The following is a 19,339-nucleotide window of genomic DNA, read 5'->3' as shown; positions in this document are numbered from 1 at the left end:
GCGGCGAGTAATGAGTGTAATGGGCAGGGTCACTACGATTGTAGTGTGTGGACATTAAGCTGGGAATGTGGGTCTCAAAGGTAGCGTGCAAGGGATAAATCCCTGCAGCCGCAATATCCTCTGTGCCCTCAGTGGATCAGACTGATAGAGAGTCTGCCATGTAAGCAGGAGATCCCGGGTTCGAATCCCGGTCGGGGCACACATTTTCAACTGTCCCCGTTGATGTATATCAACGCCTGTCGACAGCTTAGGGTCTTGATTTAATTATCATTTCATGGAGGGAGGTCGGTCAGCGTGCGATTGGCTGACCTGTTCTCACAGCCGTCTCTTCTCTGGAGATTCCCGACTGGAATGGCAGCGCTGACTTTACGCCGTAACAAGTCACATAACTGAGACGATATTCCATAAGCACGAAATTTCAGTACGAGCCGCTTGTGTGGTACAGTGTCCGGAAATCCCGAAATATGGAATCAATTTGAAATCCCTTATCAATAGCACTCAACACTTCGTGCGAGTAAAGAGCTGTGTTTCACCGACTGTGTGTAAATAGATCGTTTTCTTCGAGGTAATTCATTACTGTTTACTCTCACGAATTCTTTTCTTTTCAACTTGTAAGTACCAAGTTCTCCACCTGAAGATGATAGTGTGAGCCATCGAAACGCGTAGTGGGAGAATAAATAAATGTTGACGCAGTAAACTGTTTTATTTGTAAAACGGCGTCTACTTAGGAGGGGGACTGATGACCTTAGCTGTTTAGTCCCCCTTAAACATCCCAACAACCACCACCACCACTTAGGAAAAATATAACTGCTGTCCTCTCTTCCTACACGACCACGGTGCGTGGTGGTGTGATGACAGGAAGTGTCTCGAGTGTGCGTGTGTGGGCCGTTGCAGGCGTACCCCAGCTGGGCGTGGCACTCGACGGCGTCGCGGCCCAACTGCTCGACGCTGGTGTCGGTGTACCGGGCGCGCGCCGACCGCTGCGACCGGCTGTGGGTGCTGGACAGCGGCCTCATGGACTCGCTCGGCACCTTCACGCGCGTCTGCCCGCCCAAGCTGGTCGTGTTCGACCTGCGCACCGACTCGCCCGTGCGCTCCGTCACCTTCCCGCAGGACGTGCTGCGGCCCAGCTCGCTGCTCACCAACCTCGTCATCGACGACGAGGGCTCCCGCTCGTGCGACGACGTCTTCGTCTACATGAGCGACAGCGCCGCCCCCGGGCTCGTCGTGTACGACGCGGGCCGCGACTCCGCCTGGAGGGTCAGCCAGTCCTACATGTGGCCGCACCCCGACCGCAGCGCCTTCCAGGTAGGCCGCCCTCCACCCAGCCTCACCACCTCCCCTTCTTACTTCACCTACTCTCATTCCAGTAACCAGACCACTTGCATAGTCACTACATAATAACAAGAATGAGGAAAATTCTTCGAGTACATGTTTCACACTGTGCCAATCGTTGGGGGCGATTGAATGTTATGTTATTCTTGAAGAATCAAGTTTGCCAGGTTCGCTAGTAATTCTTGATATTACTATTACCGGTTCTGACAGACGTGCGCTGTCATATTCGGATCCTGTAACATTATTAGATGTACGTGCTTCTCACGACACTGGAAGTCACATAGTGATGTTGCGTCAAATTGTAATAAAAAGTGGCAGGGAACATCCGTATGTCACAAATAAAATGGCACACAATGAAAAGCATACAACCTTCACACATACATTAAAAAATGCAGGCACTTTGGCGTATTTTAATTAATGAAACAACTGATAAAAGTGGCAGTAACTACTCAATACTGTTGTGCAGTATGTAGCAGACGACATGCTGTTGATCGAAACACATATGTAACGGAAAATATTAACCATCTGAAAATGGACATGGTAATCCGAAATTGGTTATGGTACCAAAATTAAACGTTTTAAAATGTTGGTGTCGTCGTTCACCAACAATCAGCAACAGCTGCGGAGTTCACAAGATCCAACACAGATAAAATAAGATTAAGACTGGACAATTTGATACCACATTTATCGTTTTCCCACTCTTCATTTGGCTATGAAAATTCGGACAAAAATTTTCCGTGAAGTAACTAATTTATTTTTTCAGGTTACCTTCCACTGAGAAATCTGTTGCACTCAGCGACTGTTATATTGACTTGTAAATTATAGATTGCAGCGATGAGTCGTCCTTTTTAAATTTTATTGTGCAGATCTACATTTCGGCTAGAAGCTGGCCATTATCACTCCACTATTATTTTCGTTGAATGCATGTAATTTCCCTTTTAGTCGGGCTTCATCCACAGTTCATTGAACGAGTTCTCGAATTTATGGCCCGATAAAAGTACCTTCCTTAACTTTTGAAACACTTAATTTCGGAAATTTTTTCTCTTATGTACTTAAACGCCCGTCCTTCTTAGTTCATATCTTTGTCAATATTTTTCATCAAACCCAGCGTGATAAGCAGGGATGAAATAAAAACATCTTGTGGGTACACGTGAGGTCCTGAAGCGACATCACTGCATTCTTATGAGTATGCAAATGACATTTAGATCACCACGGATTTTACGTTTGTGTTCATGGTATTTGATTTAGGCCAAGATGGCTCTCATATGTCTCCTTCATATGGACTGTATGACCAACAGTTATAGAAGGAAGACGGATGCCATTGTGAAACAACACAGATTTCAGACTAGGCTCGAAGGAGTCTACGATTAGCCTCCATTCACTTGGATCATCGTTCAAATTCAAAGATTTCATCAAGCCATTAATGTCACTGCAAACAACGACATTGTTTTTCTTCTCCAACAAGGGAAGCAGTTCCATGTGACTTTTTCTGTACTGTCAGATAGTGACATCACATTGGAGAAGATTCCATTGCTGTAATCGAGATCCAAGAATATCTGGCTTTTCCTTCGACACGTCAAGGTGTTTAATCAGATCACACAACTCTGCTTGACTCAGTCCCTGCTGTTTATCATCTTATCCCTCAAAATCAGGGTCACAGGATGTGGAAGGCTTGTTTGGTTCTTCTTGTTGTTTCACACTTTCATTTTCTAATTCAAAGACACAATTTTCTGGTGGAATAGAAATTGGTAAACTAAAGGAATGCGGAAGGGGTCGATTAGCAGGTCCAAGATTCGGGTACCGACCTATTCTTCTTTTCTTCATAGGCCTTCCTGCCCTTATATATCTAGTCAAGCAGAAATAGCAGTCATCTGTATGGTCTGTAGTCTCCTGCCCAACCATAGACACAGCAAAAGCCATAGATCGTTTCTTATTTTTCAGCCATTCTCGTAGTGTAACAAAACACGCTTTACAACATACATGTGGAGCCCAAGACATATCCTGGTCCCCTCCTTTCATACCGCAATAATGTTGGTAGGCAGTTTTCACAAGGGCTTCTGACTGAGTTTGTGTGAGGAAAATGTTATTTCACCGCAAATGTTACAAACATTATTCATCTTATTTACACCATTTTTACGAATTTTACACTGCAAAAGCACTCTCTAACCAGAAATTCTACTTTAATTACAGCAAAAACTATATGAAACTCACCGTCATAGCAACAGTGTCTATTTTCATGACTTAAAGACAGGTGAAGAACATTTGTGTTTTGTTATCGGCCAGGTGTGCCAACTCCGAAAACAAAATTTCCACCAAAACTGAAAATGTTGACTGGAAAAATGAAATGTCACTTTGGCTCCAAATTCAAGAGCTAATATGTCACTTTTATGCCGATCTTTTTGATTCAGCAGATGAAAATGCGTGAGAATTAACAATTTTAGAGCCCGAAACATTTTCATTGCTGACTAGTGTTATTTGCAAAACAAACAAATCCCAAAGGGAAGTCGTCGGCTCCCAGTTTCCCTTTCACGCATTCATTTATGTTTCTTTCCCTACCAAAGCCACCAGTACCACCGGTAATCCTGTTATTTACTGCGTCATTTATATATCTCTTTCTATTCGTTTAGTCGGTTCCGACTCTTCGTGACCCCATGAACCAAATCACGCCACTTTTTCCTGTCTTGCACTTTCTACCGTAGACCTTCCAGGTTGGAACACATTGTTTCTGTGACGCCATCGATCCATCTCATCCTCTGACGTCCTCTTCTTCTAGTTCCTTCAGTCTTCCCCAGCATTAATGTTTTTTCCGGCGAGGCATGCGTTCGCATTGTGTGTCCAAAGTAGGTCAGCTTTTGTTTTAACATTAGACCTTCCAGGGAGAAATCTGGTTTTATTTGCTCCAATATTGATCTGTTGGTTCTCTTTGCAGCCCATGGAACTCTAAGAAGTTTCCTCAAACACCACAATCCGAAGGAGTCAATTCTACGCCGTTCAGCCTTTCTAATGGTCCAGGTCTCACATCCATACATCACAATTGGAAAGACCATAGCCCTCACAATACGGATCTTTGTTACTAGCGTTATATCTCAGGACCTTATAACCTTGTCAAGGTTTGACATCGCCTGTCCACCGAGCAACAGGCGTCTCCGGATTTCATGGCTGCAGTCGCCATCAGCAGAGATCTGGGAACCGAGATAGCTGAATGTGGTTACCACCTCCACGGTTTCTCCTGCTATATCCCACGAATTGGTAGGTGTAGTTTCCATAATTTTTGTTTTCTTCACATTCAGCATAAGACCGGCCTTTTCACTTTCGTCTTTCACCTTCAGTAAGAGTGTTCTCAATTCTTCTTCACTTTCTGCCAACAGGATCGTATCATCGGCGTACCTGAGGTTGTTTACATTTATTCCAGCTATTTTAATTCCTGTTTCTCCTTCATCTAGCCTCGCATTCCTCATGACATGTTCTGCATACAGATTGAATAAGTACGGTGACAGTATGCAGCCTTGCCGGACCCCTTTCTGAATCTTTATCCATTTCGTTGTTCCATACATAGTTCTCACCGTGGCTTCTTGGTCAAGGTATAAACTCCGTATCATTTATATACTTTGCCAAAAGTACAGTAGCTTTGGTAGAGCGCAACTGTAATTGGGAGCTGAGAGCCGGTGCTGTGCGGCAGGTGGCTGGCGAGTCGTTCACGCTGATGGACGGCGTGCTGGGCCTGGCGCTGTCTCCGCCGCAGCCGCAGCTGCACCCCCACCCCCTGGCCGGCCACGGGCAGCCCGCCTCGGGCTCGCGCCTCCTCTACTTCCAGCCCATGGCGGAGACGCGCCTCTTCTCGGTGCCGACGTCGGCGCTGCGCGGCGGCCCTCTGCGCGAGCTGGAGGAGCTGCCGGTGTCCGTCGTGGGCCACAAGTCGTCGCAGTCGGCCGTGCTGCACGTGGACCAGCGCGACGGCGCCGTCTGGATCAGCCCCGTCACAGAGGCCGCCGTCGCCTCCTGGCAGCCCGCCACCGACACCGCCAGCGTCGTCGCCTACAGGTCAGCAGCGCCTCGCCTCTCGCGTCCAACACCTACCACCGATTACAGAACATAAACTGCTTTGTCAAGATCGATATTAATAACCTTTATTCTCGATAACCGATTTCGGTAATCAGCGCCACCATACTCAGATCTAGTTCAAATGGTTCAAATGGCTCTGAGCACTATGGGACTTAACATCTATGGTCATCAGTCCCCTAGAACTTAGAACTACTTAAACCTAACTAACCTAAGGACAGCACACAACACCCAGCCATCACGAGGCAGAGAAAATCCCTGACCACGCCAGGAATCGAACCCGGGAACCCGGGCGTGGGAAGCGAGAACGCTACCGCACGACCACGAGATGCGGGCCTCAGATCTAGACATGAGGTTATTGCGTATCTCTTAAAGTAGAAGTCTAGTACTCTTCCTCGTCAATTCGCAGGTACATAACAATCTGAAGGCTGATGCATCGGCATGTCAGAATTAAAACAAATATTTACGCAGCTAATCAGAGCAAACACCTGTCTTATGCCACTCACAAGTGGCATAAGACACGTAAGTGTTGAAGAACTGTACATATAGTTGTTTTAATTCAGCAGGAATTAAAATCCACGAAGAAGAAATAAAAACTTTGACGTTTGCCGATGACATTGTGTGGTGTGCGTACTGTAAGACCTTCGGTACACACACCATCAGATTATTTGACTCGTCTCTCTAACGAAGTAGGCGAGTGTCAGCAATATGTCTCGTGGTCTTATCGTGGCGTGTTTATCTTCTGCTGTTAGGTCAGACGATAGAAATGCCACTTGCACGCTTAGAGTAGCAGATTGACGGTGACCAACTTTAAACAGAACTTGGCTAATTTTCGCACACATTTATTAAAATAATAACAAGCGTAAAAATTACTTAACTTGGTCCTGGATGCTATTTACAATTGACAATCTGAAGTTCCTTTGGGTATTGGCACGTTCATCTTATTCTCACATACTGTATATCTGTGATACTTGACAAAAGTGTCTACACATTTATCTTCATGGCTATGTACAGGAATATGGTAATCTCATTGGGGGCAGACTGAAACTTGATTATAGACTGGTACAGACAAATGTAGAACTCGTACAGACTGGTACAGACTAATGCAGACTGGTACAGACTGGTGCAGACAAATGCAGACTGACTAATCGGAAGTCTGTACACTCGTTATAATACCTCGCGCATTAATGTACCACTGCGCGAGTGTGATCCGTGAGGAGAAAAGGTTCTACATTAGCAGCAATCTCATTGGCTGCATTACATATTAATACGAGGATCGGCGGAAGTAGCATTTGGTCCATCTCTATGGCAGCGCCATCTCGCAGTGCGGAGACGGACGAGTGCTGCGCCTGCGCTGTTGTGCTTAGTGGGGCGCGCTCTAGTGGGAAAGTTGTGTACGCGGTGACTACGCGGAACTATGTACACAACACATTGTAACTCAGTCAGAGACAGCAAAGGACCTGAAAGAGCATTTGAACGGAATGGGCAGTGTCTTGAAAGGCGGATATAAGAAGAACATCAACAAAAGCAAAACTAGGATAATGCAATGTAGTCTAATTAAATCAGGTGATGCTAAGGCATTTACATTAGGAAATGAGGCACTTAAAAGTAGTAGATGAGTTGTGCTATTTCGGGAGCAAAATAACTAATGATGGTCCAAGTATGGAGGATATAAAATGTAGACTGGCAATGGCAAGGAAAGCGTTTCTGAAGAAGAGAAATATGTTAACATCGAGTATAGATTTAACTGTCAGGAAGTCTTTTCGAAAAGTATTTGTATGGAGTGTAGCCATGTGTGGATGTGAAACATGGATGATAAATGGTTTAGACAAGAAGAGAATAGAAGCTTTCCAAACGTGGCACTACAGAACAATGCTGAAGATTAGATGTATACATCGCGTAACTAATTAGGAAGTACTGAACAGAATCGGGGAGAAGACGAATTTGTGGCACAACTTGACTACAAGAGGAGATCGATTAGTAGCACACGTCCTGCGGCATCAAAGGATCACCAACTTAGTGATGGAGGGAAGCGTGGAGGGTAAAAATCGCAGTGGGACACCAAGAGATGAATACAGTAAGCGGATTCAGAAGGATGTAGGTTGCAGTTGTTACTCGGAGATGAAGAAGCTTGCACAGGATAGAGTAGCATGGAGAGCTGCATCAAACCAGTCTATGGACTGAAGACCACAACAACAACAACAATTCTAACAAGCCGATGCATTAGTCTTATAATTTTCTGCGTACATGCTAGTTTACGAGGGAGAGTTCTCGTACGGCTATATTGAGAAATATACGAAACCTGACTCTCGAGATCTGAAGATGGGAAAATTGATTACCGAAACCTATTATCGAGATAAAGGTTATTATCTTGGCAAAGAAGTTTATCTTCTATAATCTGTTGTTACAGATTGCCACTAACAGCTCAAAATGAGTAAACTAAAATATGATCAATAGCATGACAGGATAGGGGGGGGGGGACACTGAGGTAAGTACATATTATGACCAACGCTTACCACCAAACTAAGTGGCACCTGACGTCGTTGCGGGCACGAGATGCATGAGAGAAGTGCAGGGTGGTTATAATTAAACTTACTGTATAAATCTTAAATTAAAATTTCCCTGAGACATTTAAGTCTCTAACTTATCTACGATAACGTTGGAAACTGAAGATGTGAATTAAAATTTGTGCGGCGGCCGGGTTTCGTTGTTTATTAGGCAGATATGCTGACCATTACACCAGCGCAGCATTGTAGTTAACAGAGCTGCACGAACTATACAAGTCAAGTACCCGCTCCAATACAAACTCCAATTCACACCTTCCCTTATATTGTCACTATTACCAGGGCTCTCCGACATTGGAATAACACCCCAGCATTGGACGTCATGAGGAAGCGCTGTACGACATGTGGTCTTATAGATCTTGAATTAAGTTTTCCCTTGTAATAGTGACAATATAAGGGGAGATGTGAATTGGAGTTTGTGTTGGGGAGGGCACGTGACTTGGGTAGTTCGTGCAGCTCTGTTGGCCATGGTACTGCGGTGATGTAGCGGTCAGCATATCTACATAGGAAGCAAGATGACCCCGGTTCGAGTCCCGGCTGCAGTACAAATTTTAATTCACTTCTTCAGCTTCCAACGTTATCGTAAATTTACTGTGTTACGATTGCTGGAATGCGAACTGTATACTTCGCAGTACGCTGAAACATCGTAGGTATGCTACTTAACTGGTGCGCTCGCGGATTATGCTGAAAAAGTAGTAGTTCCAATTTCTGCCACCAGGTGAAAATATGGTACTATAGGAATTCAGAGTGTAGTGTGGGCGCAGCACAAGGGGAGGAAGGACCAAACTGATGATACGAGCGGTTCTCGCACTTTTATTAGGATACGGTCATAAGTTACAACATATGGTCTGTATGGGTCTCTGTACTCAGCAACGTGCTGCATCTGTAGCATGGCATGGTCGACACTAGCTCGAAACACAGCCAGTGTAATCAGAGCGATATGTCGACGTACGCTATCCTTCAGGTATCCCCGCAACCAGAAGTCACATGGATTTAGTTCGGTCGATCTGGATGGCCACACGTCTTTAAATTGAATAGTGATGATGTAATCGTTAACAAAGGTATCTCAGAACGAATATTTCATTTGGCAAGCGACATGTCGTTTCGTCCCATCTGCCATCATAATAATGGTTGCGCTCCAGCAAAGCTTGAATCATATGTTACAAAAAAATGGTTCTGAGCACTATGGGACTCTACTGCTGAGGTCATTAGTCCCCTAGAACTTAGAACCAGTTAAACCTAACTAACCTAAGGACATCACAAACATCCATGCCCGAGGCAGGATTCGAACCTGCGACCGTAGCGGTCTTGCGGTTCCAGACTGCAGCGCCTTTAACCGCACGGCCACTTCGGCTGGCCCATATGTTACACTAGGCGGTCCTTGTAACACGCAGATGTCAATGCACAACTAAGACGCTCCTGAGGTGTCATCGCCTGGAAGGAAAACGTACCGAGAATGAAGGAGTTAAACCACACCACGCGGACAAATAAGCTGAGTGCAGTGGTTGTTCCTCCACAACATGCTGCATAGAAGAACCCCGTATGCGGCAGTTATTTGCATTCACGACAGTGTGCAGAGTAAAATGTGCCTCGTCCATGCAAAGAATATTCTCCGGCAACATGTCATCGTTTTCTATACGTACCAGACAACGAACGGCTAAGTCAAGGCTCTGAAGCCCGTTTAGGGACTTCATTTGGTGCAAATTCTGAATCTTGTAGAGATATCAGTGTAAAATACGCCGCATAATCTTTTGCAGTATTTATTTCCACGACACAGCCAGAGCATTGGCTGCAGGATTTGAGGCAAGTGCTTCCCGGTCGGCTATAGCTACTATAACTTCACCAACAACTTCCCTGGGAATGCGCCGCCTCCACCCCCCCCCCCCCCCCCACCCCGCCTTTCGCACAACATATTTCACCAGTTTCTTCAGATTTCTTGATCACTTTCTTTAGCCCATTTTACTGACATGGCTGCTCTTCGCAGCTGTTTCTGTCATCGACATTCCTGCAATGCGTAGCTAATATCCCTGCCGTACTGATAAAAAACTTTACCAGCAGTGTACGGTCTTTCTTCTCAGCAGCCATTGTGTTTTCTACGGAAAACATTAACCTTCTTAACTCTTTACACCAACAGTCACTTCACAAAAGAAATAACGCACATTGCCAAGCGTCAAAACGGGAAACGTTTTACGTTCTGACTGATTGCAGTGCCATATTTAGAAAGTGGAACTATTATTTTTGTCACCATACTCCGCGAGGGCACCGCTTAAAGAACATCCTGCGATGTTACAGCATCCTGCGACTCACACAGCCCGCACTACAGCACTCTAAACATTTAATTATAAATACACTGTATATAGTCACTCGCCTTAAACTTGCACCGCAGATGTTGCGGAAATGGAAAGTGCTATTGATGTGCAGTTTTCAAAGAATGAAATGGTAGTCAGGGGCTCGTACTGCTAGCCTATGTACGGATTATAATAACACTTACAAAGGGTATTTTTTGCTCAAACTCACACTAATTTAAATGGAACTATGCCTGTTGACATTAACGAACTAAAAGTGTGGTAAGTTAGAATGTCAGTGGTGTTTGTTGCAGGATGCTAGTGCGAGTCTCTTACGAGGCTGAACTCATGTGTTCCTGGTTTGATGAACATTCAGGCACGCTATCGCACATGGAACACGTGAGGCAATACTGACCTTACGACTTATCTTAGAAGAAAGATTAAGGAAAGGCAAACCTACGTTTCTAGCATTTGTAGACTTAGAGAAAGCTTTTGACAATGTTGACTGGAATACTCTCTTTCAAATTCTAAAGGTGGCAGGGGTAAAATACAAGGAGCGAAAGGCTATTTACAATTTGTACAGAAACTAGTTGGCAGTTATAAGAGTCGAGGGACATGAAAGGGAAGCAGTGGTTGGGAAGGGAGTAAGACAGGGTTGTAGCCTCTCCCCGATGTTGTTCAATCTGTATATTGAGCAAGCAGTAAAGGAAACAAAAGAAAAATTCGGAGTAAGTATTAAAACCCATGGAGAAGAAATAAAAACTTTGAGGTTCGCCGATGACATTGTAATTCTGTCAGAGACAGCAAAGGACTTGGAAGAGCAGTTGAACGGAATGGACAGTGTCTTGAAAGGAGGATATAAGATGAACATCAACAAAAGCAAAACGACGATAATGGAATGTAGTCAAATTAAATCGGGTGATGCTGAGGGAATTAGATTAGGAAATGAGACACTTAAAGTAGTAATGGAGTTTTGCTATTTGGGGAGCAAAGTAACTGATGATGGTCGAAGTAGAAAGGATGTAAATTTAGACTGGCAATGGCAAGGAAAGCGTTTCTGAAGAAGAGAAATTTGTTAACATCGAGTATAGATTTAAGTGTCAGGAAGTCGTTTCTGAAAGTATTTGTATGGAGTGTAGCCATGTATGGGAGTGAAACATGGACGATAACTAGTTTGGCAAGAAGAGAATAGAAGCTTTCGAAATGTGGTGCTACAGAAGAATGCTGAAGATAAGGTGGGTAGATCACGTAACTAATGAGGAGGTATTGAATAGGATTGGGGAGAAGAGAAGTTTGTGGCACAACTTGACTAGAAGAAGGGATCGGTTGGTAGGACATGTTTTGAGGCATCAAGGAATCACAAATTTAGCATTGGAGGGCAGCGTGGAGGGTAAAAATCGTAGAGGGAGACCAAGAGATGAATACACTAAGCAGATTCAGAAGGATTTAGGTTGCAGTAGGTACTGGGAGATGAAGAAGCTTGCACAGAATAGAGTAGCATGGAGAGCTGCATCAAATCAGTCACAGGACTGAAGACCACAACAACAACATCGCACATGGACAGTTCCGCTAAATTACTCGACTTTAATTCTATTGAAAATATCTGGCACTACCTACATCTACACCAATACTTCGCAATTCACAATTCAGCGCTCGGCAGAGGAGCCAACATAATATTTTGGAATTCAGACAGTTTGTGAGTGAAATTTTGTGAAAGATCTAAATGCAACCAAATACGCTTTTGATTTAATTATTTCCGCTGCAACTCGCGTCTCATATCCGTGAAACTCTCCACCCTGCATCCACATCTACATCTACATGGATACTCTGCAAATCGCATTTAATACCTGGCTGAGGGTTCATCGAACCACCTTCACAATTCTCTATTATTTCAATATCGTATTGCGCTCGGAAAGAATGAACACCTATATCTTTCCGTACGAGCTCTGATTTTCCTTATATTATCGTGGTGATCGTTCCTCCCTATGTCCTATGTAGGTCGGTGTCAACAAAATATTTTTGCATTCGGAGGAGAAAATTGGTGATTGGAACTACGTGAGAAGATTCCGTCGCAACGAAAAACGCCTTTCTTTTAATGATGTCCAGCCCAAATCCTGTATCATTTCTGTGACTCTCTGTCCCATGTTTCGCGATAGTACAAAAGTGCTGCCTTTCTTCGAACTTTTCCGATGTGCTCCGTCAGTCCTATCTGGTAAGGATCCTACACAGCGTAGCAGTATTCTAAAAGAGGACGGACAAGCGTAGTATGGGTAGTCTCCTTAGTAGCTCTGTTACATTTTATCTGTCCTGCCAATAAAACACAGTCTTTGTTTAGCCTTCACCCACAACATTTTCTATGTGTTACTTCCAATTTAGGTTGTTCGTAAGTGTAATACCTAGGTATTTACTTGAATTTACGGCCTTTATAATTGACTGATATATCGTGTAACCGAAATTTAACGAATTCCTTGCAGCACTCATGTGCATGACCTCACACTTCTCGTTATTTAGGGTCAACTGCCACTTTTCGCACCATTCAGATATCTTTTCTAAATCGTTTTTCTGTTTATTTTGATCTTCTGATGACTTCATAAGTCGATGAACGACAGCGTCATCTGCAATCAACCGAAGACGGCTGCTCTGATTGTCTCCCAAATCGTTTATATAGATAAGGAACAGCAAAGGGCCTATAACACTACCTTGGGGAACGCCAGAATTCACTTCTGTTTTACTCCATGACTTCCCGTCAGTTACTACAAACTGTGACCTCTCTGACAGGAAATCACAAATCCAGTCACATAACTGAGACGATATTCCGAAAGCACGCAATTTCACTACGAGCCGCTTGTGTGGTACAGTGTCAAAAGCCTTCCGGAAATCCAGAAATATGGATTTCCTCGTCAATAGCACTCAACACCATTTCACGCTAGTACGAAACGAGCGCCCCTTCTTTGAACTTTTTCGATATCCTGCATTAATACTATCAGATATGGATCCCATGTCGCACTGCACTACTCCGGAAGAGGACGAACGAGCGTAATGTTGGCAGCCTCTCCAGTGCATCTTGTAGGTGTCCTCCCGATAAAACACACTCTTTGGATCGCTTTCCGCACAACGTGTGACCGTTGCAAATTAAGTTAATAGAAACTGCACTCCACAAGTATCTAATTGAAATAAGTCTTTGAATTTATGGTGATTTACCCAGCAGCCGAAATTTAGCAGATTCCTTTAAGTACGCCTGTGGATGACCTCACACTTTTCATTATTTAGATTCCATTGCCACTTTTCCCACCTTACAGATATCTTCTCTAAATACACTCCTGGAAATGGAAAAAAGAACACATTGACACCGGTGTGTCAGACCCACCATACTTGCTCCGGACACTGCGAGAGGGCTGTACAAGCAATGATCACACGCACGGCACAGCGGACACACCAGGAACCGCGGTGTTGGCCGTCGAATGGCGCTAGCTGCGCAGCATTTGTGCACCGCCGCCGTCAGTGTCAGCCAGTTTGCCGTGGCATACGGAGCTCCATCGCAGTCTTTAACACTGGTAGCATGCCGCGACAGCGTGGACGTGAACCGTATGTGCAGTTGACGGACTTTGAGCGAGGGCGTATAGTGGGCATGCGGGAGGCCGGGTGGACGTACCGCCGAATTGCTCAACACGTGGGGCGTGAGGTCTCCACAGTACATCGATGTTGTCGCCAGTGGTCGGCGGAAGGTGCACGTGCCCGTCGACCTGGCACCGGACCGCAGCGACGCACGGATGCACGCCAAGACCGTAGGATCCTACGCAGTGCCGTAGGGGACCGCACCGCCACTTCCCAGCAAATTAGGGACACTGTTGCTCCTGGGGTATCGACGAGGACCATTCGCAACCGTCTCCATGAAGCTGGGCTACGGTCCCGTACACCGTTAGGCCGTCTTCCGCTCACGCCCCAACATCGTGCAGCCCGCCTCCAGTGGTGTCGCGACAGGCGTGAATGGAGGGACGAATGGAGACGTGTCGTCTTCAGCGATGAGAGTCGCTTCTGCCTTGGTGCCAATGATGGTCGTATGCGTGTTTGGCGCCGTGCAGGTGAGCGCCACAATCAGGACTACATACGACCGAGGCACACAGGGCCAACACCCGGCATGATGGTGTGGGGAGCGATCTCCTACACTGGCCGTACACCACTGGTGATCGTCGAGGGAACACTGAATAGTGCACGGTGCATCCAAACCGTCATCGAACCCATCGTTCTACCATTCCTAGACCGGCAAGGGAACTTGCTGTTCCAACAGGACAATGCACGTCCGCATGTATCCCGTGCCACCCAACGTGCTCTAGAAGGTGTAAGTCAACTACCCTGGCCAGCAAGATCTCCGGATCTGTCCCCCATTGAGCATGTTTGGGACTGGATGAAGCGTCGTCTCACGCGGTCTGCACGTCCAGCACGAACGCTGGTCCAACTGAGGCGCCAGGTGGAAATGGCATGGCAAGCCGTTCCACAGGACTACATCCAGCATCTCTACGATCGTCTCCATGGGAGAATAGCAGCCTGCATTGCTGCGAAAGGTGGATATACACTGTACTAGTGCCGACATTGTGCTTGCTCTGTTGCCTGTGTCTATGTGCCTGTGGTTCTGTCAGTGTGATCATGTGATGTATCTGACCCCAGGAATGTGTCAATAAAGTTTCCCCTTCCTGGGACAATGAATTCACGGTGTTCTTATTTCAATTTCCAGGAGTGTAGTTTTGTGATTAGATTTGGTGTTCTGATGACTTCGATGGACGGCAAATAACACCATCATCTGCAAACAATCTAAAAAGGCTGCTCAAATTGTCTCCTACATCGTTTTCATACATTAGGAACAGCAAAGAGCCTGTAATAATTTCCTGGGGAGCGCCAGCTATCAATTTTGTTTTACTCGATGACTTGCCGTCAGTTACTACGAGCTGTGGCCTTTCTGACGGCACAGCAATGACAACACTACATAGGCGCACAATTTCATTCGAAGCCGCTTGTGCGGAACGGTATCAAGAACCTTCTGGAAATCTAGAAGTGTGGAATCAATTTGAGATCCCCTGTTGATACACTCAGTAATACTGAAGGTGTATAACAAAGATGTAACACAGGAATCAAGATCCTTGCAATGTCTTAGGTCTAAAGGATATACACTACTGGCCATTAAAATTGCTACACCACGAAGATGACGTGCTTCAGACGCGAAATTTAACCGACAGGAAGAAGATGCTGTGATATGCAAATGATTAGATTTTCAGAGCATTCACACAAGCTTGGCGCCGGTGGCGACACCTACAACGTGCTGACATGAGCAAAGTTTCCAACCGATTTCTCATACACAAACATCAGTTGACCGGCGTTTCCTGGTGAAACGCCGTTGTGATGCCTCGTGTAAGGAGGAGAAATGCGTACCATCACGTTTCCGACTTTGATAAAGCTCGGATTGTAGCCTATCGCTATTGCGGTCTATTGTATCGCGACATTGCTGCTCGCGTTGATCGAGATCCAATGACTGTCAGCAGAATATGGAATCGGTGGGTTCAGGACGGTAATACGGAACGCCATTCTGGATCCCAAAGGCCTCGTATCACTAGCAGTCGAGATGACTGGCATCTTATCCGCATGGCTGTAACGGATCGTGCAGCCACGTCTCGATACATGAGTCAACAGATAGGGACGTTTGCAAGACAACCATTTGTACGAACAGTTCGACGACGTTTGCAGCAGCATGGACTATCAGCTCGGAGACCATGGCTGCGGTTACCCTTGACGCTGCATCACAGACGGGAGCGCCTGCGATGGTGTACTCAATGACGAATGGCGAAAAGTCATTTTTCGGATGAATCCAGGTTCTGTTTACAGCATCGTGATGTTCGCATCCATGTTTGTCGACATCGTGGTGAACGCACATTGGAAGGGTGTATTCGTCATCGCCATATCACCCGGCGTGATGGTATGGGATGTTATTGGTTACACGTCTCGGTCACCTCCTGTTCGTATTGACGACACTTTGAACAGTGGACGTTATATTTCAGATGTGTTACGACCCGTGGCTCTACCCTTCATTCGATCACTGCGAAACCCCACAATTCAACAGGATAATGCACGACCTGTACGGGCCTTTCTGGGTACAGAAATTGTTCGACTGCTGCCCTGGCCAGCACATTCTCCAGATCTCTCACCAATTGAAAACGTCTGGCCAGTGGTGGCCGAACAACTGGCTCGTCACAATGCGCCAGTCACTACTCTTGGTGAACTGTGGTATCGTTTTGAAGCTGCATGGGCAGCTGTACCTGTACACGCCATCCAAGCTCTGTTTGACTTAATGCCCAGGCGTATCGAGGCCGTTATTACGGCCAGAGTTGGTTGTTCTGTGTACTGATTTCTCAGGATCTGTGCACCCAAACTGCGTGAAAATGAAATCACATGTCAGTTCTAGTATAATATCTTTGTCCAGTGAATACCCGTTTATCATCTTCATTTCTTCTGGGTGTAGCAATTTTAATGGCCAGTAGTGTAATTATCTAAAACTATCTTCGGCTATGTATGGAGTTTTCTCCTCTAGAAACGAAGCGATTACCAAAGCCAGGGGCTGTTTTCCACGGTCTGTATCCCAGGCGACTACTTTTTTGTACGGTGTGTTTATTTTTTGGAGGCAACTTTGTGTAGAGTCTTTGTATGCAGTGGTGTGCACGGTCAGAGTGCTAAGGGCGCGCTGCTGTCGCTGTTGCAGCCCTGACCTGATCCAGTTCTCGTCGGAGCTGATCCTGGCGCCGCGCGACGACTACAACGTGTGGATGCTGTCTTCGCGCTTCCAGAAGTTCTTCCGGCGCACCTACAACCCGCACGAGATCAACATGCGCATCCTGCGCATCCGCCTCGCGCCCACCGTCGGGCCCTACTTCGGCCCCGGACTCCTCAACAACACCCTCGTCTTCGACGGCTTCTAGAGCGCCCGCCACCGGACCACTCGCAGAGGTCACCTGTTGCTCGGACGGTTGCGTCGTTCTCCACTCCAGCCTCGTCTCGTTACCGCTTTCCAAAACTTTTGGCTTTTCATCTCTCCTCCCGCAAAATTTGTCTGAGAAGTATCACGAAAAAACTGGAAAATTACCTGTGTTCTTATTTACTCACTTACTCAATTTAACTGTAACGGAATATCTGTACTGCAGCAGTATTATCATATAATCATGTTCCTACGAGCGTCAGTCAGCTGCAAACGCAGAACTTTTCAGTTGTCTGTCGACCAGCAAAATGAAAGTCCCCTATTAAATAGATGTCGTATTACTCTCTGACCTGCTTCCTGACATTACTTGACTTCATTGCAGTTTTCAGATAGTTGATGACTGGTCATAACAGCTTATGTACACAATGTTTTTATCACATTTAACTTAAATCTTACTGAATAATACACACATAGCAGTAAGTTTTCTCCCACCATAGGAACAGCAACTGAGGTTCACATTCAAAATGATTGTGAAATTATGAGATATTTCGACTAAATGAAATCTGTATTTCAGATTCTGTATCGAGACAAACTTTTACATAATTCGAGCTATGGTCACAGTTTGTTACTTTTTTCTTCCCTCTCTTCTCAGACACTGAAGAGACAAATGTCAATATTAAGTTTAAACGACAATAGCTATCATATAACTTTACCTAACCATGTAGGGTTTGCTAGTGTATAATAACGTTTATGTGCAATATACAATTCTGTACTGCAAAATCGGATTCTGTAGCTACGAATTTGATGGTAAAATCGCTTGAATTAGAGTTCTAAAACTAGCCGTAATGATTAACGGCATCGGACCGTATTCCTTCGAATTTTCTTTATATGCACAAATCAACAAGTGCTTCTTACTTGTATAAACAGTTACGAATCCCTGTGCTCACATTAAATGAAACACGCAACTGCCTGTTTAAGCTAAACCAACGAATCTCTCACGGTATCTCTTTCTTCCAGAAGTTCAGACTTAGATATTACTTACTTGACACTTCATTGCAGTGTCTAAAATGTTACATTTCCTTACACTTAGTCATCTAGAGATAATTATATCCAAGAACGTAAAATAAAAATAATAATGGAAAAGTATCTTTAACAGAATGTAGCAGTTGTTCCTCGATGTCTACAGCTTTTTACTGGTCATTTCTGCAGTGGCCCAATGCATTTTTAAACCGTCAGTTTATTCTTTTTCAGAACACTGCTGACCGATTCGGAGAGCAGCTTGTGAATTAATCATCATTAACTGTCATGATTCTAGCGACGTTTCAACCCATAATGTTGGCACCATCTTTCTAAAGTGGCAGAAAAGCATATTAAAGATTTCGTTCGATCTTTTCATACTTCACTCTTATTTCCTGTGCCAAAGAGATCCGTGTATTTTTATGGTAGGCTTACCATATAGGCCTTAGCACACGTCAAAAGAATAGAATGTACGCTTGTAAAGCGTTATAGTTGTTTAATTATTGAAAGTGGAAAAACTATTCTATTTTAAATAAACTTACGTCAGTCACTTGTTTTGCTGCCATGCGCCAATACATTTAACTTGGAGTGAACAGTAGTACGTTAGATATGTACTACAGTAATAGCTAATACACAGACGGAAAATCTCTCCTGAGTTTGCATCCAAACAGACCACCGTCCATGTAAAGGACTTTATGATGTTGTTAATATGTTTGTTATTTATTTTTGTACATACTCAACAGAATTTTGTAATTACCATCTTTTTGTAACTTTTTGCACTCTCATGTTCTTGTTTCTGCGGTTACACGAAATTGTTTTTAAAATAAATTTTATTTTGGAAGTATCGTTGTTAAATTGTAAACGGAATGTTCCTTGCTTCCCTTTGTCTTCCATAAGAATGTAACTTTACAGTTTTGTGGCTTTATTATTAATGAAAATCGTGATAAATTAATGCAAAATCCAATTATATTTTAAACAATAAACTGTAAAATAAAAATTTTAATAAATTCATTTTGTTTAATCAAAATTGTAATTCATGTCATGAAATTGGTCTCTCTAGTCAAAACTGTTGTAGCTCTCAATCGCAGTAAACAAGAAAAAATACAAAGAGGGCAAAATAT

The 19,339-nt window shown here is 44.6% G+C and overlaps 1 protein-coding gene across 1 annotated transcript in view; it reads left to right on the top strand.

Annotated features, from left to right (window-relative positions):
- Positions 1-19,059, top strand: part of LOC124593692 (protein yellow-like) — a 42,593-nt gene extending 23,534 nt beyond the window's left edge. The window contains exons 2-4 of the mRNA XM_047131995.1: positions 895-1,308; positions 5,015-5,376; positions 16,989-19,059. Of these exons, the coding sequence (XP_046987951.1) occupies positions 895-1,308; positions 5,015-5,376; positions 16,989-17,205 (993 nt within the window). The 3' untranslated portion in view covers positions 17,206-19,059. The remainder of the gene's footprint in view (positions 1-894; positions 1,309-5,014; positions 5,377-16,988) is intronic.
- Positions 19,060-19,339: the final 280 nt, after the last annotated feature.

This window comes from Schistocerca americana, chromosome 2 (assembly GCF_021461395.2).
Source record: "Schistocerca americana isolate TAMUIC-IGC-003095 chromosome 2, iqSchAmer2.1, whole genome shotgun sequence".
Taxonomy (NCBI): domain Eukaryota; kingdom Metazoa; phylum Arthropoda; class Insecta; order Orthoptera; family Acrididae; genus Schistocerca; species Schistocerca americana.
This window is presented reverse-complemented; position numbering and strand designations above follow the sequence as displayed.